General features: G+C 35.5%; 1 protein-coding gene across 2 annotated transcripts in view; it reads left to right on the top strand.

Moving 5' to 3' along the window:
• ATP6V1G3 (ATPase H+ transporting V1 subunit G3) overlaps positions 1-23,380 on the top strand; it is a 54,110-nt gene extending 30,730 nt beyond the window's left edge. The window contains exons 2-4 of one of the 2 annotated variants that reach the window (XM_032318866.1): positions 3,319-3,436; positions 15,764-15,864; positions 23,167-23,380. In XM_032318866.1, coding sequence (XP_032174757.1) covers positions 3,355-3,436; positions 15,764-15,864; positions 23,167-23,340 — 357 coding nt within the window. In that variant the 5' untranslated portion in view covers positions 3,319-3,354 and the 3' untranslated portion in view covers positions 23,341-23,380. The remainder of the gene's footprint in view (positions 1-3,318; positions 3,437-15,763; positions 15,865-23,166) is intronic. The other variant, XM_032318867.1, reaches the window with a different exon arrangement.
• Positions 23,381-23,714: the final 334 nt, after the last annotated feature.

Genomic DNA, 23,714 nt, shown 5'->3' with positions numbered 1-23,714 from the left:
ATTGGGAGAAGGAGAGGAAAAGAGAGTTGGCAGAAATCAGAGGGGGAGATGAACCACGAGAGACTGTGGACTCTGAGAAACAAACTGAGGGTTTTGGAGGGGAGGGGGATAGGGGTTGGGGGAGCCTGGTGGTGGGTATTAAGGAGGGCACGTATTGCATGAAGCACTAGGTGTGATGCATAAACAATGAATCTTGGAACACTGAAATAATAAAATGAAGTTTAAAATATATATATATATATAGCTAAGTATTCAATTTATCCTTGAAAATAATAATCAATAATATGAAATAACACTATATAATGTAACAAATAATATAAAGAAAAACTAATAGTATCAGTAAATTGTTTCTTATATGGTTATACATTGAAATCATCAATGCTTATATTTTATTAACATAGAAACCAAAAATGATTTATATCAATCAAATTAAAGAAAAATCTATTATTTGGGTTAATTTGTAAGTATAAGTATAAAAGAAAAAAGTAGAATACAATAAATCATAAGACCAGAGCAACTGGTCTTAAATAAATAGGATAGAAAGAACTCTAGTTGCTTAACATGAGCATTCCTGAGGAGGGATCTTCAACAGTCACAATCTCCATTAAGCCAAATCTCACTTTATTTTGATCTTTTTATCATCAATTGTTTGAGCATCTGGCATTTTCATTGACCCACATTTGCCATTTTTTTTTATACAGAAGAAAAGGCCAAAGGTATTCCTTTGTTTCCATTTATTTTTTTTATCAAGAAAAGAGTAATTTGGAAAGACATTTTTCCTGGGAAGAAAAAGCATTGTGCAGCAGGAAGATGACTGACATTGAGGTCAGTCATGATCTTGGGCCTCTCACTGATATTTTCTGAGCCACAGCATCTTGACCATTAGTCCTGTTTATTTCACAGAAGTCCTGTCTCTTTACGGATAGAGTCAATGTGATATGTGATAACAAAACCCTGTCCAGTGCTACCTCAAGAATTGAGAAAGTTACTGTATGGAAATATGCAGTATAAATTGTTTACAATTAGATCCAATTTTGAAATACAGTTGATATTTTATTAGCGAATAGAGAAAGAAATGCTTGCTTGTCCACTGGTACCTCAATGCTACAAAATATTAAAAACACAACTCAAAATCTAGGTTATTAGCAGATAAATTTTTTCAAAATAGGATTATCCTTAAAGTGTAAGTTTTATAAATAAAGAGTCACATCAAGCATTAGCTTTGATCTTAAAAAAAAATGGAATAACTCAGTTATAGTAAGTTAATATGATATAGTAATAATATAATAATAATAATATAGTAAATAAATATAAAAATAACCCATTGCATGTATGATAAAGTCCAAATTCCACTGTTAGGCGTCTGGCTCTATCTACCATTATACTGCCCACTTCTCCCTAATTTTACCTTCTCATTTGTTTGGCAATTTAGATTCTAAGTTTCTTTTCAGCATGGTTTTGTCTCTATGGAAGACCTGGTAATATAATTGCAAACGGATACAAGTATAGACCTATTTTTACCTTTATTCCCCCCCACCCACCGCAGAGCCCTGACTAAGATGAGCAGCTTCATTGCCATTTTTTCTTTATGAGTTGCCTTTTCCATCCGTCTTTTTCAATGGTAGGGTAATCCTCTGTGGGTCAGGAGGAAACACAATCCATTCTAACTTCCTATTTTGAGTTATGCCCAAAGTCTATCTCCTAGGTAGAGCCTTCTCGCAGATATTCCACTTTGCATCTTTTTGGCAAGCAAGATCATGCAATGTCCTGTCTCTCTTTTTGTGTCAAGAGAAGACCTTCTCTCATAAAATTTAAAATCATGTGTTTTGATCTTAAGGACAGAATGATTAAAATTTTCTGCCATTAGATTCACTGAATGTAGCAGATATTTAGAAAGAGTGAAAAAAATGCTCAACATTACTTGGCATCAGGAAAATACAAATCAAAACCACAATGAGATACCATCTCACACCAGTCAAAATGGCTAAGACTAATGTATCTTGCCATTAATATCCTTGCCAACATCTGTTGGCAGAGCTTGTTACCAGAGCTTCTTCGCATATCTGTTTATCCCAATTAGATGGATTATTGTAATTATACAATAAAAAGTAAATTTTATAAACTGATTAAATATGAATGAGAAAAGAAAGAAAGGTATCCCTGTGAAAAAGAGCTTTTCCTTTCAGAAAGATTTGCTAAAGATGGTGTACACGTAACATTGTGCTACAAACATGGATGATGGGATGGCTCTAACCTTTGGGGAAAGTTAACATTAAAGCCTTAACAGATTTAGCTCTCAGATTGTTTTACAACTATCTTGAAATCAATACACCTATTGAAAGAAATTTGACCTAGTGTTTATAGGTGAGGCAATTGAAGTGTAGTGAATGGAAGAAATAATATGTGAAATCCAAATTTGCAGACCATCTCAGGGTGGGGGGAAGCTTTGACCATAAGTCAGAAGATTAGCTTTTCATTTCACATAACAATTTTAGATACATATAAAATCATATTTTATTATTCTCCACTGTGATCAACATTCTCATTTGTCCTAATCACTACTGGATTGAATCAAATCAAGCACGATGAATTTCACTCTACTATCTTAGGACAATATCCAGTATCAGCACTGAGTAATATGAAATGCATGTTTAGATTATTTTAATTTAACCTCAAAACCTACAGTTATAATTTCCCCTCACGTTGATTCTGTCACCACACTAAGATCTCCCTGGAACACTAGCATACAACATTACTAAAAAAGCAACACAGTGGCCCAAAGAAATCTTTTCATTCCTATCATCCAAGGCCTACAGAAAGAAAAGAGTAGATTCCTAGCTTATCTTCTGTGCACAAAGCCAAAAAGCCTCCTTCCTAGCAAAAGGTTAATAAAACTTGTCCTAAGCCATTAACTGAATTTCTAGGGAAAAAACAAACTACCTACCTACCTACACCGGAACTACATGGATAAGGGACAAAAAAAGGTCTCGCAACTTGAAAGAAAAATTTAATAAACAAATCATTAATTCCTGGAAGAAGAAGGAAGATAATCCTACAAAACCTATCTTATTCATTTTTTATTTATTTCTCCTTTTTTGTAGTGAAGATTAAGTTAGCTGAAAGGACAAGTTTTCAGCTTCCTCATTTTGACTTAACTTGTTTTTCTGGATTCCACCCTTGGGCTCTCCTCGGGGCCCAGCAATTTAGCCCAGTGAGACCATTTTGAAACAAACACCCATGTTTAGAACTCACCGTTGACACAACAACCTGAGTTTTGTGGTGATTTCTAAAAGGATAAATAGATCCACCACTTTCCAGATTTCACAGAAGCCACCGAACTTGAAGCAGGCTGCCATGACCAGCCAGTCGCAGGGGATCCACCAGCTCCTTCAGGCAGAAAAAAGAGCCAAGGACAAGCTAGAGGAAGCCAAGAAGAGTAAGTCTCCATTCTGTCTGACCTATGAGAAATTTGTTACAAAATGGATGAGGTGGGGGCAGTGAAATAATATGCACCTTTAGCAGCAGGCAGACTCTGGTTCAAACTCTGGCTCCACTATAATCCCTCAGAATCCTTTGGCCAATTCATTGAAACTACCCAGTCATATTTCCCTATGGCCATAGCGGGAACAAAATCCTCTAACTCAGAGCCTTCGGATAGATCATGTGTTAAATGAAATGATAATGGACATTGAAATTACAGGAAGACATGACCTTAAGTCTTGTCTCTGCAACTTCCTTAATGTTGTCACGCCTCAGTTTCTCAATATTGTGAAATGATTAAGAGATAGACAACTTCCAGAATGAACCTACTTACTAGTGAGAGAACTTGAGCAAGTTACTTACCCTCCGTACACATCGGTTTCTGTTTCTGTAAAATTGTGATAACAGTTAATAGCTCTTTCTCATCCCTTTAATAATATTTTCACTTTATTCTCATTTTCTAACTTTCTTTTTACTTAGCCATACATCTATATATTAGCACAGAATGTTCTCAGTAAAAGTCAACCCCCTTTTTACTGCCTTTGATATTCACCACAACTATGTGAATGAGATGTTGCTATTATTTCCATTTTATGTATGTAGAGACTCAAGTTCGTTGTTTGCCAGAGTTCATATTTTAAAAATAGAAAACACACACAGGCACCACACTTAATCCTCATCTTATTTACTACTCCTCGCAAAAACTCTTACTGCAAAGACAAAAGGTGACGCTTAGATAAATTATGCAGCTTGCCCAAGGTCACACAGAGGGTAAAGGTTATAGACAAGATTTGGACAGAGTCTGATTTCCAAGCAAAGATCTTAACTGTACTACACAACATTTATATAATTTTTATTATGAATAAACTAACATATTGTAGATTAACAACTCAAATTCAGGTTCCCTGGGGCAAGATATATGTTTTCTCCACTATCTCATTTCATATCACATCATTACTTAATCTATAACAATTTGTGTCATTTACTGTCTTCCTAATATATGTCTTGCATCTGCAATTCGATTAAAGTTCAACAAGACAGGAGCCATGTTTTTAAAATGTTGCTTCTATGATTCTTTGGATGACTATAGTGACAGGAATAGAGTAGGTAGTGACAAAAGTTTGTTGAAATAGATCGAATGAGACATGTGAACAGTACATTATAATGCAATAGAGGAAGCCAGGAATGAAGCAGCATTCAGTCCACGGTCCATTTTTGACCACAGGTAAAATCATGTTTATTTCCTAAGTTATTTCCTGAGCAGTCAGCAATGTACATACCAACAACAGCAAAAGGAAGACTCCATGTGGAAGGAACTAGAAGAGAAAAAGAAAAAGAAATTAAGACAACCTTTATCTACTTTTCCATTTCTTTATCTGCAACAAACCATGCAAATGACTGCAAAATGGTATGAATGTAATTTGATAGAAAACAAAGCAGTCTTGGACCTGCTAGTTAAAGCAGTATAAATAACGTCTTTATCTTTCATTCAAATTTCTTTAACCACATTTAAAACTTCCAGAACAGAAGTTCAACTTATTTTAAGATGTTTTAATTATATTACCTTTGCTTCCTTATTATGGAAGTAACATAATTACAATATTGGGCACATTAATCAATATTATTGTACGATCCAGATGGTTTTTACCAATAGTGTGTCTTTTCTCAAAGCCATTAGAGAAGAAAGGATTTGTGAATCATGCAAGTTGTTTGGAAGAGAGAACCCTCAAAACCATCTAGACTCAGATTTATATTTCTGTGTATGTCATTTAACATCTCTGAGTTTCACTTTTCTTTTTTTAATAGAAATAGAAGATATATATGATATATATAAATATCAGATATAAATAAAATATAAATAAATATATATTTATTTATATTTGCATATATAAATATAAATAAAATAAAAGCTATATGTATATCAGATATATATATAAATATATATGTATATATATATCAAACTTGTTTTCCTTTCCACTAGTGAATATGCTGTCCTTGGACAATTTTTCCTCAGAAGTCAGTATTGGTCAGTGTTAGACTATGTATTGTCTTATTTTTATACAGAACATTCATTTTTTTGCCAGTAACTTAAATCCCTTATGTACTTTGTCCCTTGGTCTTCAGTCATAAATATTCAAGCAAATATTCAATAAGTCAAAGTAAATACCCAGGCCTTAAAAACATTTTGGAAAATATTTTTACAAATGTTATTTCCACAACCAACCTCTACCCTCGGTTTTACAGAGAAGGTCGGTCCGTCCCCTTTGCCACAGAAAGTACACAGGCTTTGAGAACAGTTTTCACCAGCTAGAAGCTGTTTTCTTACACAGCTATCAGCAGGTAGCAGTTGGTGGCTACAACTTCAATTACTGTACCCATCATACTTACTTCTTAAGCATTCTGCAGCGAAATAAAATACTACTTTTTTTGCCTGGTATTTTGTTACTCCTCTCATTTCTCTAGTTTTGTAAGTTATTTATTTATTTCATTTAGTAAGTATTTATTGAGTGCCTACTCTTTGCAGGCCACTTTGGTATAGACAATAATGAGTAGACCTAGACTCTTCCTTCAGCAATGCTCATGAGATAAATGCATTAAACGAGCACAAAAAGGAGAAAGGAATAATGACATGAGAATACAGATAACCATCATTTTTATAAATCTGCATATTTCACCTTTTTTTTCCCCATAAAGCAATTCATTTGAAAAATCTAACATATGAAGGCCGAACAGTTTCAGGTGGTGAACACCATCATGGGGAGTCTATGATCACTTTCTCTGTCTTAAATCTATTTATTTGAAAGCTTCTCAGAAATCTGCATATGTAGTCTCTGCTAGAGAGGACTCCTGAATATATATCTAAAAGAAAGAGAGGGCAAGAGAGAGGGAAGGACATGGGGGTGGCAGGATGGGGGAGAAACCAACAATTCACATGTTTATCATTTGAGAAAAATGCAAGATTAATAAGGTGGTATATTTATATATTATGCCACAAAAATATTAATATATTCCATTAAATAGGACTGCCTCAGATCTCAGTGAAGTTGTTACCTAATACAATATAGGGTATAAATGTTTTGCCTTAAGGGTTATAGATAAGGGTTTATAGACCTGATATATCAGGAATTCTCCAGAAGGCTGTAGATCTGTGGAAATGAAATACACAGGTTCCTACTCTCAAAACACTTGTCAGCCACACTGTGGCTGGGGTGGGGTGGGGTGGGGAGACATTGTGAACAGACTTGAAAAGTTGGGATGTGAGGCAACAGAGTAGAAAAAGCATTGGCTTTTTCTTATGTTTCTGTGTATAAGTCATTTAGCATCTCTGAGATTTGCTCTTTTTTTTAAATAGAAATATAAGATATATATGATATATATAAATATCAAGGTTATACATATGGTCATGATGTTTTGAGGATCAGAACACTAAACATAGTGTAGAGTACAATCGAAAAAATCATTTTTATTTTTAAATAACATAATGTGCATATTCATATTTACTATAAGTTGTAAAAATAAAGGAATGGAATAAAAGAACAGGATAAACCAGTTTCATTTCTTTTTACAATTGCTTCCAGTTCTGGGTCAGCTTCTCCTCTAATGAAGGAGCCTTGAACTGCTTCTAGTAGGTGGCTGGTAAAACTCAAATATCTGTCTCTGTTCACTGATTACAGATAAGATTTGTTAGGTTTTTTTAAAAGATTTTATTTATTTATTTGAGAGAGAAAGAACAAGCAGGGAAGAGTGACATGGAGAGAGAGAAGCAGACTCCCTGCTAAGCAGGGAGTCTGACTTGGGGCTCCATCCCGGGACCCTGAGATAATGACCTGAGCCAAAGGCGGACACTTAACTGACTGAGCCACTGAAGTGCCCTAATCATATTTATTAGTTAAGACAAAAAAATCTTTTATGTGCAAAATAGTCTTGCTGTTTGGTTAAATTTAGATGGAATCACAATAGGTTGGCACTATTTTAAATTACCTTATTTGAAGTTAACACATTTTGCCTTAAAAATTGTTCACTAATTAAAACTTAAAAGTGAGTATGTTGGTCCAAGACGATTTACATTTTTATAGCTGAACGTCAGACCTGACCTGGAGCTCCAGGCGTGGAGAACTGAGCAGCTTCCAACAGAATTCGATTAGAAAGTCAAGATATCATCATCAATACGAGGAACAGAGACTTGTATTTCTCTGAAATACATGGCATTTTTACTTGTAATTACGACTTTTTTATGAGATCAGTATTTATTCCATTTACACCCATTGCAGACTTGGAAAACTCTACAGTTCTTATGAAATGCCCAAATGCACATGACTCCACATCACATAAAGAACGAATTCTTTCTGAAGGTGAACATAGCCGTTCTCACTAATAAACACTCAATCTGTCTACTTTGGCAGCTACTGAAAACAGTATTTGTGTTTAACTCAAAATTACAACTTGCATGACAGGATATAGATCAAAAGATGTGATAAACAATGTAAATGTTCAAATCTGAATATGAGAAAAACTGAACAAGCAGGTGTATTTAAAATGTACTAAAATATTCTAAAAGCAATAGACAATCTTAATAAAAGTAAAGGACATACCCAGAATTTTCTACCAAGATAGAACACGGTCAGTGCTTGCTTCCTAGAGCTGCTAGGCCTGGTCGCAAATCCAGGCTTGCCTCCTACTAGCTGGGTGAGTTGGTCAGTTTACCTTCTTACCTCACTGTGACTCAGTTTCCTAGCCTCAGAATGGAGATAACAGTATCTGCCTCATGGAGTTGTGATAATTCCCTGAGTTAATACCTATAAAAGACTTAAACCACCACGTGGCACATAGCAGGTGCTCAATAAATGTTAGCTATGGATTTTCTTCTACTACCTAGTAAAAAGATTCTATTGAATGGTACAGCAAAATAATAGAATCCTGCTGATCTGTTAAACATGGTCTTCTAGGAGGACCTCACTGAACTATTTGCAAATGCAAAATAAATTCCTAAGACAATATTTTGACCATCTACTTTGATAATACATCAGCTAATACAGTAATGCAGATTCGTTTTTGTGGGTGTATAGAATGCCAGCCAATATTTTTTAAATCAGGTAATTGCCTATTTGTTTCCAAATATGCAGATATTCCAAATTATTTAAACAAACACCTTGATTTGATTTAATAAATTCTTCTCTATGCATGTGAATGTTTCAGTTCATGAAGACATGAGTTTTAATAAACTAATAAAATAGAAGTTGCTGTATTAGAATTTCATGGCCTATCTTGGGGGTTTTGTGGGCCTGTAAATTTTTTCTCTTTCTTTACAGTCCACAGACTAATGGGATATTTGTAAGTATATTGGACTTTCATTTCTTCAAGTGGGTCATATTAAAATAATACCCACACAACAGTTTCATCTAGTAATAGCATTTGATTATATCCAATCCAGGATCTACACAAACCATGTATTTTTTTTTTTAAATGAGGAAAATACAAGTACAAAGAATAGCAAAGGAAACACCAAGAAAGCACAGATACGAAATAAGAGGTTAGGGTCAGCAGGAAAACTCTATACCAGCCCCAAAAGAGTGGTTGCTTCATTGTTTCTCTGGTGACATTACTTTTTCCAATGTTTATGTCAGGTGAGCAAAATAATAACATTCTTTGAACCACGTTGGTATTATCATAATATTAACAAACCAGCAAACCCAGAAAAGCTGTTGTCATTTCTCTTCTCCATAGTATAACAGAATCAAAACAATTATTAGTCACAGATAGAAATCTCCAAACATTCCCAAAGTGTCCTTTGTTTTCTTACCAAGTCAAGGCAGGCTCTGTCCTGTTGATGCACATTATTGTCAGGTGGTTCATTCATTTGGATACCTACTCTTCCTACCATACTCCCGTATCTGGCTTTGCTTTCCAATGCTCAGCTGACATCATTGTTGTCTGGTTCTCACTGAGCCTTTGTGTTGGTTTCCTACAGCTTCTGTAACAATTACCACATACAGGATGGCTTAAAACAATGGAAGTGTATTATCTCACAGTTCTGAAGGCCAGAAGTCCAAATGCAAGGTACTGGCAGAGCTGGTCCCTTCTGGGGGCACTAAGGGGTAATCTGTCTCATGCCTCTGGCCTAGCCTCTGGGGACTGCCAGCAAGTCTTGGCATTCCTGGGTTTGCAGCTGCATCTTCCCAGTCTTTGCCTGTAATTACAACCTTCTTCCTTAGGTGTCTTTCCTGTGCCTCTATGTCTCTATGCCCAAATCTCCACTCCTATAAGGACACCAGTTATCAGCTGTAGGCCCCATCTTAAATCAGTGTGACCTCATCCAACTTGATTACATCTGCAAACACTTAATTTCTAAATAAGGTCACATTCACAGGTACCCAGAGTCAGGATTTAAACGTATCCTTTTGAAGGACACAGTTCAACTCACAATATTTTCTAATTGTCAAATCCACTTGACTGTCTTGAGCCTTTATCTTCTTTGTTCCCCTTTGTAAGTGAAAAACTCCGAGGTTTCCTGTATTCCCTGTGTTTACATTTTTTATTCCATTTTCTCCTGAACCCATTTTTTTCCCTTTTTTTTATTTGAATGTAGTTAACATACCATGTTACATTAGTTTCAGATGCAGTTTAGTGATTCAGTATTTCTATATGTTATGCTGTGCTCACCACGAGTATAGCTACCATCTGTCACCATATAATGCTATTACAATATCATTGACTATATTCTTTATGCTGTGCCTTTTATTCTTGTGATATATTCATTCCAGAACTGGAAGCCTGTATCTCCCATTTCCTCTTCACCCATTTTGCTCATCCACCCACCCCTTTTCCCTCTGGCAACCACCATTTTGTTCTCTCTACTTGTGGGTCTAATTCTCCTTTTCGTTTATTTATTCATTTGTGGTTTTTGTTTTTTATATTCCACAGATGAATGAAATCATATGGTATTTGTCTTTCTCAGTCTTACTGATTTCACTTAGCATAATATACTCTTTAATCAGACTTTTCTCCCTACAGTTCCACCAAAGCTCCCTTTGCCAAGACCACAAACATTGCTAACCCATTTTTTAATTAAATGTCTCAATCACAACTGGAACCCTCTTTTATCTTTGAAACTCTTCCTTCATCTGAATTTGGGACACCACTTTCACGGTTGGCTTCCTGTCATCTTTCTAGTCTCTAAAGTTGGGCTCCCAATTGGGACCTGTTTTTTCTCTATCTGGAGATACTTCCTATGTGATCCCATCTAATCCCATGGTTATAAACACCAGCTGTATGAATGATAATTCCTAAACTTGATACTTCCAGCCCTCATTGCTTCCTCACTCTCCAAATTCATGTACACATCAGTTTTCTTTGTCACTAGGTGTTTAATAGCCGTCTCAGTTAAACTGCATTCTTGACCCTACTCCCAAAATAAAATGTTGGGTCACCATTGCCTTGTATCTCATGTTTATCCATTGACTCTGCCTTCAAAGTATTCCTAACTTCTTACCAACTCTTCGCTACTTCACTATTTCCAGCAATCATTAACACTTATCTGAACTATTGCAACAGATTTCAAACTGGTCTTCCTATTTCTCCCTTGCCCCTACAATCTATTCTCACCACACCAGCCAAAGAAATCCTTTTAAATTGTATATAGAATCACAGTACACCTTTGCTAAAAACCCTTCATGAATTCAGCATCTTAAGAAACAAAAGCTGTATCATGCCCCAGGAGCAGTTTGTGACCTGGTTCCACTACTACCTCTCTGATACCATCTCCTAACATTCATTCATCTCAATCATTTTGTTCTCAATCCATTTTGTCATTTTGAAATGATAGCATTTTTGTTGTTTCTTGAGCATGTCACATACCCAGGGTATTCACATCTATTGTTGCCTCTGCTAGGAATGCTCTTGCCCTTTAGATATTTGCATGGCTAATTGTCTTATTCCTTCAGGTCTCTATTCATATATCACTTCATCCAAAAGATACTACTTACCTAAATTAACACCCACCCTCTCTCTATCCAATAGGCTCTTTCTTCCTTCTTCTTGGTACTTACTATTTCTATCATATCATACACTACCTGTTTTCTATCTCCCCTTCACGTGTTCAGAATACAAGCTCCTTGAGAATAGAAAGTTTGTCTGTTTATGGTTTTCACTGCTGTATTTATAGATCTAGAAACAGTGTGCAGCACATAGAGGATGTTTGATAACATTGGTTATTTAAATGTCTCTTTTTTCCGTTCTCTGTAGCATTTGACATTGTGGCCACATCCTTCTTGAATGTTCGTTTGGTTTCCCCTACTTCTCTGGCCACTAATTCTCAGGCTCTTCCTGAGGGTCCTCTTCCTTTTCTCATATATGGAATGGTGGCATCCACCCAGATTAAGGCCTTGGTTCTCTTTTCTCTTCATTCTGTACATACTCCTTTGGTTGCAGTCCAAATCTCATTGCTATGACAAGCACCCACACAATCCCAGATAACTGACATACAGATCTTTGTCTCCATTTCAAAACTTGCTTCTGGATCCAAACTTGTCTGTCCAGATGCCCTCAATACCTCCACTTGGATGTCCTTAGGGAAGCCTAGTAACAGCCTGAGGACTGTTCCTCAAACTCACATTGCATTTCTTGTCTTTGTTCCTAATAAAAGGTCCCCAGAAACTGGACTGATTTTCCTAATAATGATTAAAAAAGTCAAATAGCTTTTTATTTATATTTTTTCCTAATACATATAATGATTCATTCCAGTAGATTATTAAATCTGTTTTATAGATGAGAAAACTCAGGCTAAGTTTGCAAGGCTTCTAATATCTTATTTTAGTTGTGCTTAGTGTATAATTTCAGTTCTCTTCTGAAATGATAAATGAAATCTCATCTTCCTCATCACAAAACGATTCCAGGATCAATTTAACCATCCAGTCAACAGAACAGGGTTTTCTGTGTCTCAAAGGCTCATTGCATTTGGGATACTCAATTCACTTGGCGTCTCCTGACCACAAACCCAGGAAGAGTCCATCCCTGAGCATTGACTGCCCTCCACACTCCCACATACAGCTGAGTTTTAATCTGCCCAAATTGATTTTTTCATTCTTTTCCCACAAATCACCTGGAACTCAAACATCTTTCCCTCTCTTTCCTTCCCACAAAATTTCCTATAAAACATCTCAATAAGAGCATGTTGAATGTAAGACATACTTGCCCGACAAGCCGCATGTTTAGAAATGAATGGGGTTATTAAGGTGCAGGTGTTTACAAAGAATGTTTGAAAGTATCTTAGAAAGGGTCACGGTGCCTTGTTCAAATCTCTGAAGTGAACTGTTTGTCCCCATTGATGTCCTGTCTAAAAAAGTCCATTCAGCTCAATTATTCCCTCCTCAGAAGTTCTTCCCCAATGTCCCTTGGCAGCCTGCTCTGACCCACACTCTACGTATCTGTGTTCTGTTGTTTGTATTTTGGGCTTACTTTAATAACATAAGACATTACATCACTATTGGGGTGAATGGCAAGCACAAATTTTCTAGAACTTAAGTATACTAACGTCCATAAATTTGAGGGTTTTTAACGGCCATGGAAAAAACAGAATCAAAATATACGTTCCATTTTTCATAATTTATTATATGTATCCTTCACAATTTTATGTATTTTATATTTTCCTCTTGGATGCCGGTATATCATGCACACATTTCCAAATTACACTGTATTTATGCCAGCTGGAGGCAAGGATCATATCATATGCATTTCTCTACACTCTGTGTGTAGCCGTATGCAGAACATATAGCAGGCGTTTGATAAACACTGAGCAAATAATGGATGGACAAATCAAAACCATCCCTTCCTGGACCACTCTGGAGCTTAGTAGTATTTAAAATCTGCTTTAGTTGTATTTAAAATCATTGTGCGTAAGGTAATCACATTTTCTAAACCAAACATTAGACCATTTGGTCTCATAAAAGTTTGGGACCAAACATTTGATTGTCCTATTTAAAATCTGGGCTGTCCCATAAGGTCACCCCTATGTTTGGTACAGAAAGTATTAAGAAATAAGAATATAAACCTAAATGCCACTTGAGTCAAAGCAGCCATATGTTTAATGCTTAAGAAGAAAGAGGTATAATATTAAAATTTGGAAATCTTCATACCGAGACAGAGAAGCAACCCAGAGGTTGATTAAGAGTTGATTTGATGCATGCATTTTGCTTCACCTTGAGTGAAACAGCAGGCTTTAGGCTCCAGTTTCTTCCACTGGATTAAATCAGGTGTAGCATATGTAGGCTCTCACACAGCGGCAACTGCTGAGTCTGTCCAGAAAATGGCTGTGCCAGCAGCGATTTCCCTGTGGCTCTCCTATTTAATTGAATGAGAACCAGCAGGTGACTGGTGCCATCATGGGGGAATCACAGACACACTCTGAGCATGTCACTGTGTGATGGAGCTAATACACAGCCTTCTAAGTGGGGCACTGGATTCTGTTCAGAGAAGGCACACACACAGAGGTTTTCCTATTATTATTATCATTATTTTAATGTACTAGAGTTGTGACTTTGAAACCAATATTCTTACATCTTATGTAATTAACATGGAAAGTAGTGATGTCTCATATAATTTATAACGTGATTATGTATCTTCCAACCCATTATTACTAAGAAATGTTAATACACCTTACGTATATTTCTGTCCTAATGTTAATGACAAGCAGTGATAAGAAAGGGAACTGGGGATCAAGGAAGAGTTTCCCCTCCCAACATATTGTGTATTTGTTCTGTGAATAGTACATGTTTGGTTGCTACAAAATAGTTAGAAATGTGGAGAATGAAGGCATCTGTATATATAAAATGATAGTGAGTATTCATTCAGTAGGAAAAAGATAAGCATTGCTGTTAATGTTCCATTAAGCTTCAAACATCAGAAGAGCACTAATTTTCACCATACCTTGGATTTTTTAGGGAGTAAAGGCAAAGCTAACTATCTGATCTGAATGAGGTTTCCTCGGTACTATTCAAGGACAAGAGGCATTAAAAGAGACCCATGTCAATTTATAACTCAGTGAATCTATCTTCATAGAATAAATGGAATATATAGACAGCAACTAGCAAAGCAACTCGTGTTTAGCAGGGAGAGAAATTTAGAAACCATTTGCACTCAAATGTTACAAAGATGTATAAAAATAAAGTCATATAAAAACATGTATGTGGATGACAGAAGTTTATGTTAAGATTTTCTTTTCTGCTGCTTAATGAGAACACACTTATTTAGTTCGAAGTCTACACAAAATAACAGTTGACAAAAATTATAAACAAAAGCTTGAGACATTATCAGAGAATGTTAAATAAGCAAAAGAATGGAGGCATTTAAGTGAAATTAGACGACAAGAGATTCAGATTAAAAAAAATGTTAATACAGTTCAGTTTCTTTAAAGTTTTAATGATCACAAAGCATTAAGACCTAACCCCCTGAAGGTGGTGGGTTCTGGGGGCACAGTAACAATTCATATCAGCCTGTAAGCCCCCAAATTTACTCTGGTTGTCAAAAAAAGTCATGTGCTTAGTTAATGATCCCCACAGCATTGTGTTTGTCTGAAACTTTCATCTCCATTGCTGTCTGCTGGCTTAAGGCTTACACCTTTGCTCTTAATAAAAGAAAAGAGAGCTATTTAACTAAATCTCCTAACCATTAAAAACAATTGGTTTTACAGCCACTTTCAAGTCCCCCTCTGAGAAAGCTACTACAAAAAAAAAAAAAAAAAAAAACCACTTTGATGTGCTGTGGGGCTTAATCAGAGATTCTAGAGTCAACAAATGCTAAGAAAAAAAAATCTCAATAAAATGCTTTAAAAAATTGTAAGTCAGTTTGATAGAGTCTGAGTTGCATGTTTGTAGTGCTTTTGGAGATCTGCCAGTGCTAAATAGGATCCAGTTGGTGGGGACTGAAGGATTCCTGGCAGCAAATCAGGACAGAAAATCTGACCAAATAATGTCTTTCCGAATAGCTGACAGCTAAAATCTGTTCTCTGGCTGTTACTGCTGTGAGTAAATGGGCAGATATTTTATTTAAACACATAAGTGTGAAAGAAAGTTGTCATTTCCATATTCTGGAAAATCCAATTGGAAAAAACAAGGTATTTTTCAATATTGTTTTTTAATGAAGCTTGCCAGTTTTAGGAAAATTTATCAAGAAAATAAGGTAGACTTCACCTATTTTTTCTTCTTAGAAATCAAGTTTGAAATTCCATGTCTATTTACAAAACAAAACAAAACAAAAAAACCATTCCTTCTATCCCATTGTCCATATTCAGGAAAAGAGAAGCGACTGAAGCAAGCTAAAGAAGAAGCTATGGCAGAAATTGACCAGTACAGAATGCAGAGAGATAAGGAGTTCAGACTGAAGCAATCTAAGGTAAACAAAGTCAACACAACTTCTTTTTAATGCGGCATAGATTATAATATATTAATATTCAAAAGGTATAATTCAGAATATCAAGGGGGGAAATACACTGGATTGAGCAGATGCAGTTCAACTAGCTTGAACATCAAACTAAATCTTACGCATTCTAGAATTACTGATTTTACACTTTCACTTTCAAGGCTTTTTGATTTGACATAGAAAGTGTCAATCAATAGTTAATATCTATTATGTTGCCCATTAAAAACTGTATTTTCAAATATTCAAATTGAAGGACCTGGTTGAGTATTATTTCTACTACAGATTATTGACTAACACATTTTATTAAGAAAAACACTTCACAAAATTTATTTTTTTGTCTATCAACATTCACCACTACAATCAATAAAAAGAGTTGTACATCGTTACAGAATGAGTTTGTTAAGCCACATCTACTTTGGTGAATTCAAGATTTACAAATGACCAAAGTAGATACTGTTACATATTGCTGAAAAGTCTCCTGGTATTTTTTTTATTATTATTATTTCCTCTTTAACAGTCTGGCTTCATTCAACAAATCTTTCATGAAAATATTTTTAAAAGGATTTTTCCTCCACTAACATTTTCCAAATATCTACAGTTTACAGTAAAAAAAATAAATAAATAAGCACATGATATTTTCAGAACCAACATCCTCCCTTCCGTGTCGCAACATGGAGTACAAAAAAATTATTAAATTCCATGTGTTACAAACTAAAGTTCGTATGATATGGGTTTTTTTTTTTCTTTAGTAGGAACATAAATAAAGGCTGACACTGCAAGATGAACTACAAGCACTTTGGAAATCCCCTTATTTACAACTTTTATTTTAGTGGGAGTGGATGTGAGACTCATAGAGGATCAGGTAAATTGAATCCCACGGTAGGAAAAACTTTTCCAGTGACCTCTTTCTTTTTTCTTTTTTTTCAATATTTTTTTTTTTTGGAGATTTTATTTATTTATTTGACATAGAGAGAGAGAGAGTATGAGCACAGGAGGGGCAAAGGGAGAGGGAGAAGCCAACACCCTGTTGAGCAGGGAGCCCATTTGGGTCTCTATCCCAGGACCCTGGGATCATAACCTGAGCCAAAAGCAGAAGCTTAACCAACTGAGCCACCCAGGTGCCACAGTGAGCTCTTTCTTAACATAAAAAGTCCTTCCTAGAATAAAGTGGACCATCAGCTAAAATAAGTTCTTCTTATCAATATTTTTAAAAAGGCATCATAAAATCCAAAGTCTATACATGTGTATACAACCCTCCGTGATTGGCCCTTGGCTGTCTCTCTAACTTCTCAGTTCTGAAAATGTCATGTCATTTTACTGTGAACCAGAGATATTTTTTAAATGATAGTGTAGGGAAAAGCATTTCTTTATGTTTTTATGAAAAATTCATTGAAAGAAGCCAGTCAATTGAAAAAGAAACCATAAGGAAATAGGAGAACACTTTCCAGCAAGCAATGTGCAATAATATCTACTAGGGTCATTTGTAACATTTTCTATTACCTTTGTCTCTATTTGTTCAATTCTAGCCATAACTGCCTTCCCATTCTTCCCCAGACTGAACGTGCCCCCGCCAACGGCACCTTTGCACATGCTTTATTTCCTCCTGGAATCATCTTCTTTCAAACATTTTCATCCTTCTTTGATCTCTATTCATTTGTTAACTCCTCTTTCTGATCACCTTATTTAAAATTGTGTCTCTCATCCAAAAAAGAAATTCCCATTATAGTCATATCATGGATCATTACTAGATACATTGTAAATTTACGTTTTTAATTGCCTGTCTTTTCTTCTGAACTATAACACCAAAATGGCAAGTTCTATGTTATGTTCTCTGTTACTTTCCCCAGTGATAAAATAGCATCTGCTCCATTTATTGTGTGTAAGCACACAATAAATATTCACTGGAAGAATGGATAACTAATATTTCTTCTGTGCCTTTATCTTTCCTGTTGAGTCCCATCATGACCCATGAAATGTTGGGAGCTAAGATAATAGTCATCATTAATGCCAACCAGCATTTATTATTCCAGGCAGAATATTTCTGATGTACTTATTTCTATTTTTAAGTAATCACAAGACTGACTGTAATTTTAGAAAGTAGTTGGGTTAAATCTCTCGAAATATTAAATCTCTTGAAATATTTCTCCAGAAAGATCTCCTAAGATGTAAATCTGGTTCAGGATATTTGTTCTCGGCTTTGGAAAATAATTAAAACTCCTCATTGCTGTCATAATTAGAGCTCTAAGCCAATTTTCCAGCTAGTTGATCAAAAGCTCACATAGAAAGGTTAACAGGTTTAGGCCTCCGCTACTTCAAGCATATTGTAAAACCATTAGCACAAGATATTCTTTCCTTGGCATGACCTCCATATGTCAGACATATTGTTATTCCAGTTAAATCTCATCATCATTAACCCAGGGCAAGTAGGAGGTCTGGGAGGAGACCCAAGAAGCCAGTTTCCTGCCTGCTGTGGGTGAGACACCTCGATGTCACTTTTTTTAGTTGCGTCTTTTAGCTCTTGTTAATGTATGTGTTGTTTCAATTCCCCTGATGTATCAACAGAAACAGGTATCCCAGTGTGGGTTGTTTATCAACAAATATTGTTTCATTAAAGATTTATTTATCCCTTGCTTGTCATTGCTACCGGATATAATTTCTTCTCCAAAAGAAGATATTACATGGCTAAAAGGAAATCTGGACTACAGTGGAAACATGAAATCTCTTATTAATGCCAAGTAGAAGGTAGATGGCCCATGAATCTAAACAGAAGACATGAAAACAGTTTCCTGGGGCATATTGGAGACTTTTGTATCTTTCATCTTTCCTACTGAATTCATTTTGTTTTCTTAAAACAAACGTAGATTGAGAATGCAAAACTGTGTTTTACGTATGATCGTGGGACCCAAAAACCTCTGCTTTCTCCTTTAAAAAGAAAAAAAAAGTTTTATTTATTCTATTTGAGAGAGAGAGTGAGCGTGTGAGTCGGGTGAGGGGAAGAAGGAAAGAATCTCCAATCAGACTCTCCACGGAGTGCAGAGAGCGACGCAGGGGCTCAATCCCACAACTCACGAGATCATGACCTGAGCTGAAACCAAGAGTCAGATGTTTGAACAACTGAGTCACCCAGGCACACCTCTCTGTTTTCTCTCAAACAGGAACATTTGAACAATTTATAAGTAAACATACTGAATGCTGAAAGATTTCACAAACACCATCAGTCATTTAGCTGTAAATCTAATAAGCCTCAATCTCAATATTGAAGTTTTGAAAATTAACAGGAAGAAGTCCTTAAAGGGAGTCCTTTGATGAAGTGTACCACCACATGCCACACAATTATCAACTTTTAATTTATATAGTGTCCTAAACATTCAGATAGCAGACTTCTGCCAACAAGAGCAGCAGAGTGCAGGTAATAAGTTCTCTATAATGTGTTCTCTGTAATACATTCTCTGATTATTCTATTCAGTTAAAGAAATATGCACTGAGCATCTACTATGCTCTAAGCAGTGTTAGAGACACTTACAATACATCAGTGGACAAGGCAATTGATCTTTTGTGGAGCTTATATTCATTCCTTTACTCTTCTGGATGGTTTAAATCCACACTGTCTGCATATATAAAGGTATGGAATTCTTCCTGAGGAAAGCCATTTAAAATAGTATATGGTACCAGAGGAGAGGTGGGTGAGTGAAGGTGTTAAGTGTACATTTATCTTAATGAGCACTGAGTAATATATAGAATTGTTGAATCACTGTATTGTATACCTGAAACTAATATAACTATAGTTAACTAATATTAACTATACTGGAATTAAAATTTAAAATAAAGTAAAAAAAAAATAATAAAACAGTATATGGTTGGTTACTGGTAGAACAATTCAATATAGAACTATAGAAATTCAAATTACTGAACATCAAATAAACTCAAAATAATATTATATTTATTCAGGATGAGGCATGGACTATGGGCTACTTTTTAAGGGCATTCCAATGTTTCTGAAAGTATAAAATGGATTAAAAAGCACGAGAGGGGCGCCTGGGTGGCTCAGGGGTTAAAGCCTCTGCCTTCAGCTCAGGTCATGATCTCAGGGTCCTGGGATCGAGCCCCGCATCAGGCTCTCTCCTCAGCAGGGAACCTGCTTCCCTTCCTCTCTCTCTGCCTGCCTCTCTGCCTACTTGTGATCTCTGTCTGTCAAATAAATAAATAAAATCTTAAAAAAAATAAAAATAAAAAATAAATAAAAAGCACGAGAAAAATAATCAGTGAAAATTCATAAAAATCACCGACATTGGGGCACCTGGGTGGCTCAGTGGGTTAAAGCCTCTGCCTTCAGCTCAGGTCATGATCCCAGGGTCCTGCTCAGTGGGGAGCCTGCTTCCTCCTCTCTCTCTGCCTGTCTCTCTGCCTACTTGTGATCTGTCTGTCAAATAAATAAATAAAAATCTTAAAAAAAAAAATCACCAACATTTACTGCTCAGTTGCTCAGGGCTAAGCTCCTTGTTATGTACCATCTATACTATAATCCTTTCAGAAAATCATCGTATTGTCTTAGAAAAGCACATGAAGAATACAACTAATAGTAGTAGCTGCCATCTGTGCGCTAGTCTCGTACTGTCAAAAATGGTGGCCACTTCACCTATAGCTAAAAAATCCTCATAATGTAGCTAGTCCATGCGTGGAGAAGATGGGTGGTGTAACTGGGTGACGGGCATCAAGGAGGACATGTGACGTCATGAGCACGGGGTGTTATATACAACTGATGAATCACTGAACTCTACCTCTGAAACTAATAATACACTGTATGTTAATTAATTGAATTTAAATAAAGTTAAATTAAATTTTTAAAAAATTTAGCTAGTCCCCATGAAGATGTTCTGTAAGTATAAAATATATACCAGATTATAAAACTTAGTATGAAAAACAATGCAATAATTTTATACTGATTATACATCAAAATAATAATGTAAAGAATACACTAGGTTAAATAAAATATGTCATTAAAATCAATTTTGTCTTTTTTAAGTTAAATTAAAATATTTTTAAAGATTTTATTTATTTATTTATTTGACAGAGATCACAAGTAGGCAGAGAGGCAGGCAGAGAGAGAGGAAGGGAAGCAGGCTCCCCACTGAGCAAAAAGCCTCATGCGAGGCTCGATCCCAGGACCCTGGGATCATGACCTGAGCCAAAGGCAGAGGCTTTAACCCACTGAGCCACCCAGGCGCCCTAGTTAAATTAAATTTTTAATTAAAATTAAAAAGTCACCTTTTTAATGTGACTCTGTAAAATTTAAAATTACTTCTATGGCTTGTTGGGACACCTGGGTGACTCAGTTGGTTAAGTGACTGACTTGATTGTGGCTCAGGCCATGATCTCAGGGTCATGAGATGGAGCCCCACTGTGGACTCCCTACTCAGCAGGGAGTCTGCTTGAGCTTCTCTCTCTCCTTCTGTTCCTCCCCCCACTTTCGCACTCTCTCTCTCAAATAAATAATAAAATATTTTTTAAAAATTTACATATATGGCTTGCTTTGTGAGTCATGTTACGTTTCTATTGGACAATGCTGAAATAAAGAACCTAAATTGAAATGAACTTTTTCAAGGGCCTACAGAATAGTTCAGCGATCTAACCTAATAATAGCTGTTTTTAACACTGTTCCAAAAAAATAGATAATAATTTTATAATAGTTTGTCTTATACATTTTTCAACACTAAAGAAGTTGGATTTAAGACTTTTTTTTGAGTTTGGTAGACTCTCACGTAAGATAGTGGGTTTAGAGGGAAAAATAGATTTTGGTAAAATAATTTTGGTAAGTAGTTCTCCTCCATTTTTAGACTTCTTCCTAGCAAGGGAAATTCAGTCCATATGTCTCTGATCCTTGTATTCTCACTTATCAAAATGTTATTTTATAAAAGTTATTTGATGTCTTAGAAGCTAGTTTTCCTTAAGTGATTTTCTTTGAACTGGGAAGCCCTTATTGCATGGAGTATAAACAGAAAAGAACTTGAAACTGATGGCCTCAGTTGCATTTGATTTCAAGAGTAGGACCTAGAAAGATAATTCGAATTCTAGAATTTAAAATAGTCAATCATTAGCGTAGTCTCTTGGATTGAACTAAATGCATACTTTCTTTGTGTGTAAACACTCACAGAAGAGAAAAACAAACAAAAGCCAGCTGTGTCACCTTAACAATACTGTTTAAGAAAGGCTGAGTTTACAAAGGAGTTAAATTAGGAGTTGACTGTTTGCTTAGCAAAGGATGACTTTACAAAGGGTTTCACTGCAGAATCCCTTTAAATTAGCAATTCCCCTGGTGAAATTTTATTTTGTTCAAATCTTTTGGAGATAATGGGAAATACTAGGAAACCCTGCCAATGAGAGAGCAACCAGAAAGATTTATTAAAGTGCATCTAAAAATATAATGTAACTAAATGGACACGTATATCTTTTTTTTTTTTTAGATTTTATTTATTTATTTATCAGAGAGAGAGAGCGAGAGAGAGAGAGCACAAGCAGACAGAGAGGCAGGCAGAGGCAGAGAGAGAAGCAGACTCTCCACTGAGCAAGGAGCCTGATGCGGGACTCGATCCCACGACCCTGGGATCATGACCTGAGCTGAAGGCAGCGGCTTAACCAACTGAGCCACCCAGGTGCCCCTGGACATGTATATCTTAAGTTGAAATTCAATTTATATTAAAATTTTCAAAATTGTATCTGTTACCCAAAAAGCAATAACTATACATGCCAAAGTATTGTACTGGGAATGTTGTAGCTATATCTTCCTGAAAAACCACAATCAGTATGTATTTTAAAAATTGGAAAACCAGTTATTTGCTTTTTAAAAATCAGCAGAATGGGTGAAATCATGTCTTTCAACTTTATTTTCCAGATTTTTAATTCAGAAAAGTAAACCACAGGGAAGATACAGGAACTGAACTGAACCTATTGTAAATATTTGAAAAATGTAATACATGAAAAAACTTCTGAGTATGTTATAATGATTGTGAATGTGCCTTCAATTTGTACTGTGTGGAGACCAGCCTCAAAACAGAAGTAACTGACCATGGCTTTTCATTTTTTAGGAATGTTTTTCTGTCTCACTTATGGTAGTGGTGCTTGTATCCATTCTCTGAGAAAGTTCTGGAAAAATAACACGTAAGATGTACATCATAGAACAAGCATTAATAAATAAACCAAAACAAGTTTAACTAGTAAAACAATTACACTTTAAAATGATACATAATGTGGTGAATTCTCTCTGTTTTATTTTGTCAGATAATGGGCTCTCAAGGTAATCTCTCAGAAGAAGTAGAAGAGCAAACACAAGGGAAGATAAAAGAACTGAATGGAAGCTACAACAAATACATGGAAAGTGTGTTGAAGCAGCTTTTGAACGCTGTTTGTGATGTGAAGCCAGAAATCCATGTAAACTACAGAGCCACCAACTAAATGGGCACCCCACTGTTCAATAAAAGCTATATGCATGCCACCTGGTTGCTTATGGTTATTAAGCTTATTAATGGGTTATATTTTATAATCCATGTATTATAATATAATGAATTATTATAATCCCTATATAATATATAATCCATATGTTAAAATAGAATGGATTATATATTATAAAGCTTGTTAATTAATAAGCTTAATGTTTATTAGGAAACTTGAAATTAGTAAATCTCATATTTACTAGATATCTACAGATTTCAATGTGACATAATTCACAAACAGCACTGAATTTAAAAACGAACAAACAAAAAGTTGTTATATCTTTCTTGGTAACAGGCATGACTTGTCATTCAATGTGGAGTAAATCAAACATGCAA

The sequence above is a fragment of the Mustela erminea genome, chromosome 17, assembly GCF_009829155.1.
Source record: "Mustela erminea isolate mMusErm1 chromosome 17, mMusErm1.Pri, whole genome shotgun sequence".
NCBI lineage: Eukaryota > Metazoa > Chordata > Mammalia > Carnivora > Mustelidae > Mustela > Mustela erminea.
The sequence above is the reverse complement of the archived record's forward strand: the minus strand, read 5'-3'. Positions and strand labels throughout refer to the sequence as shown.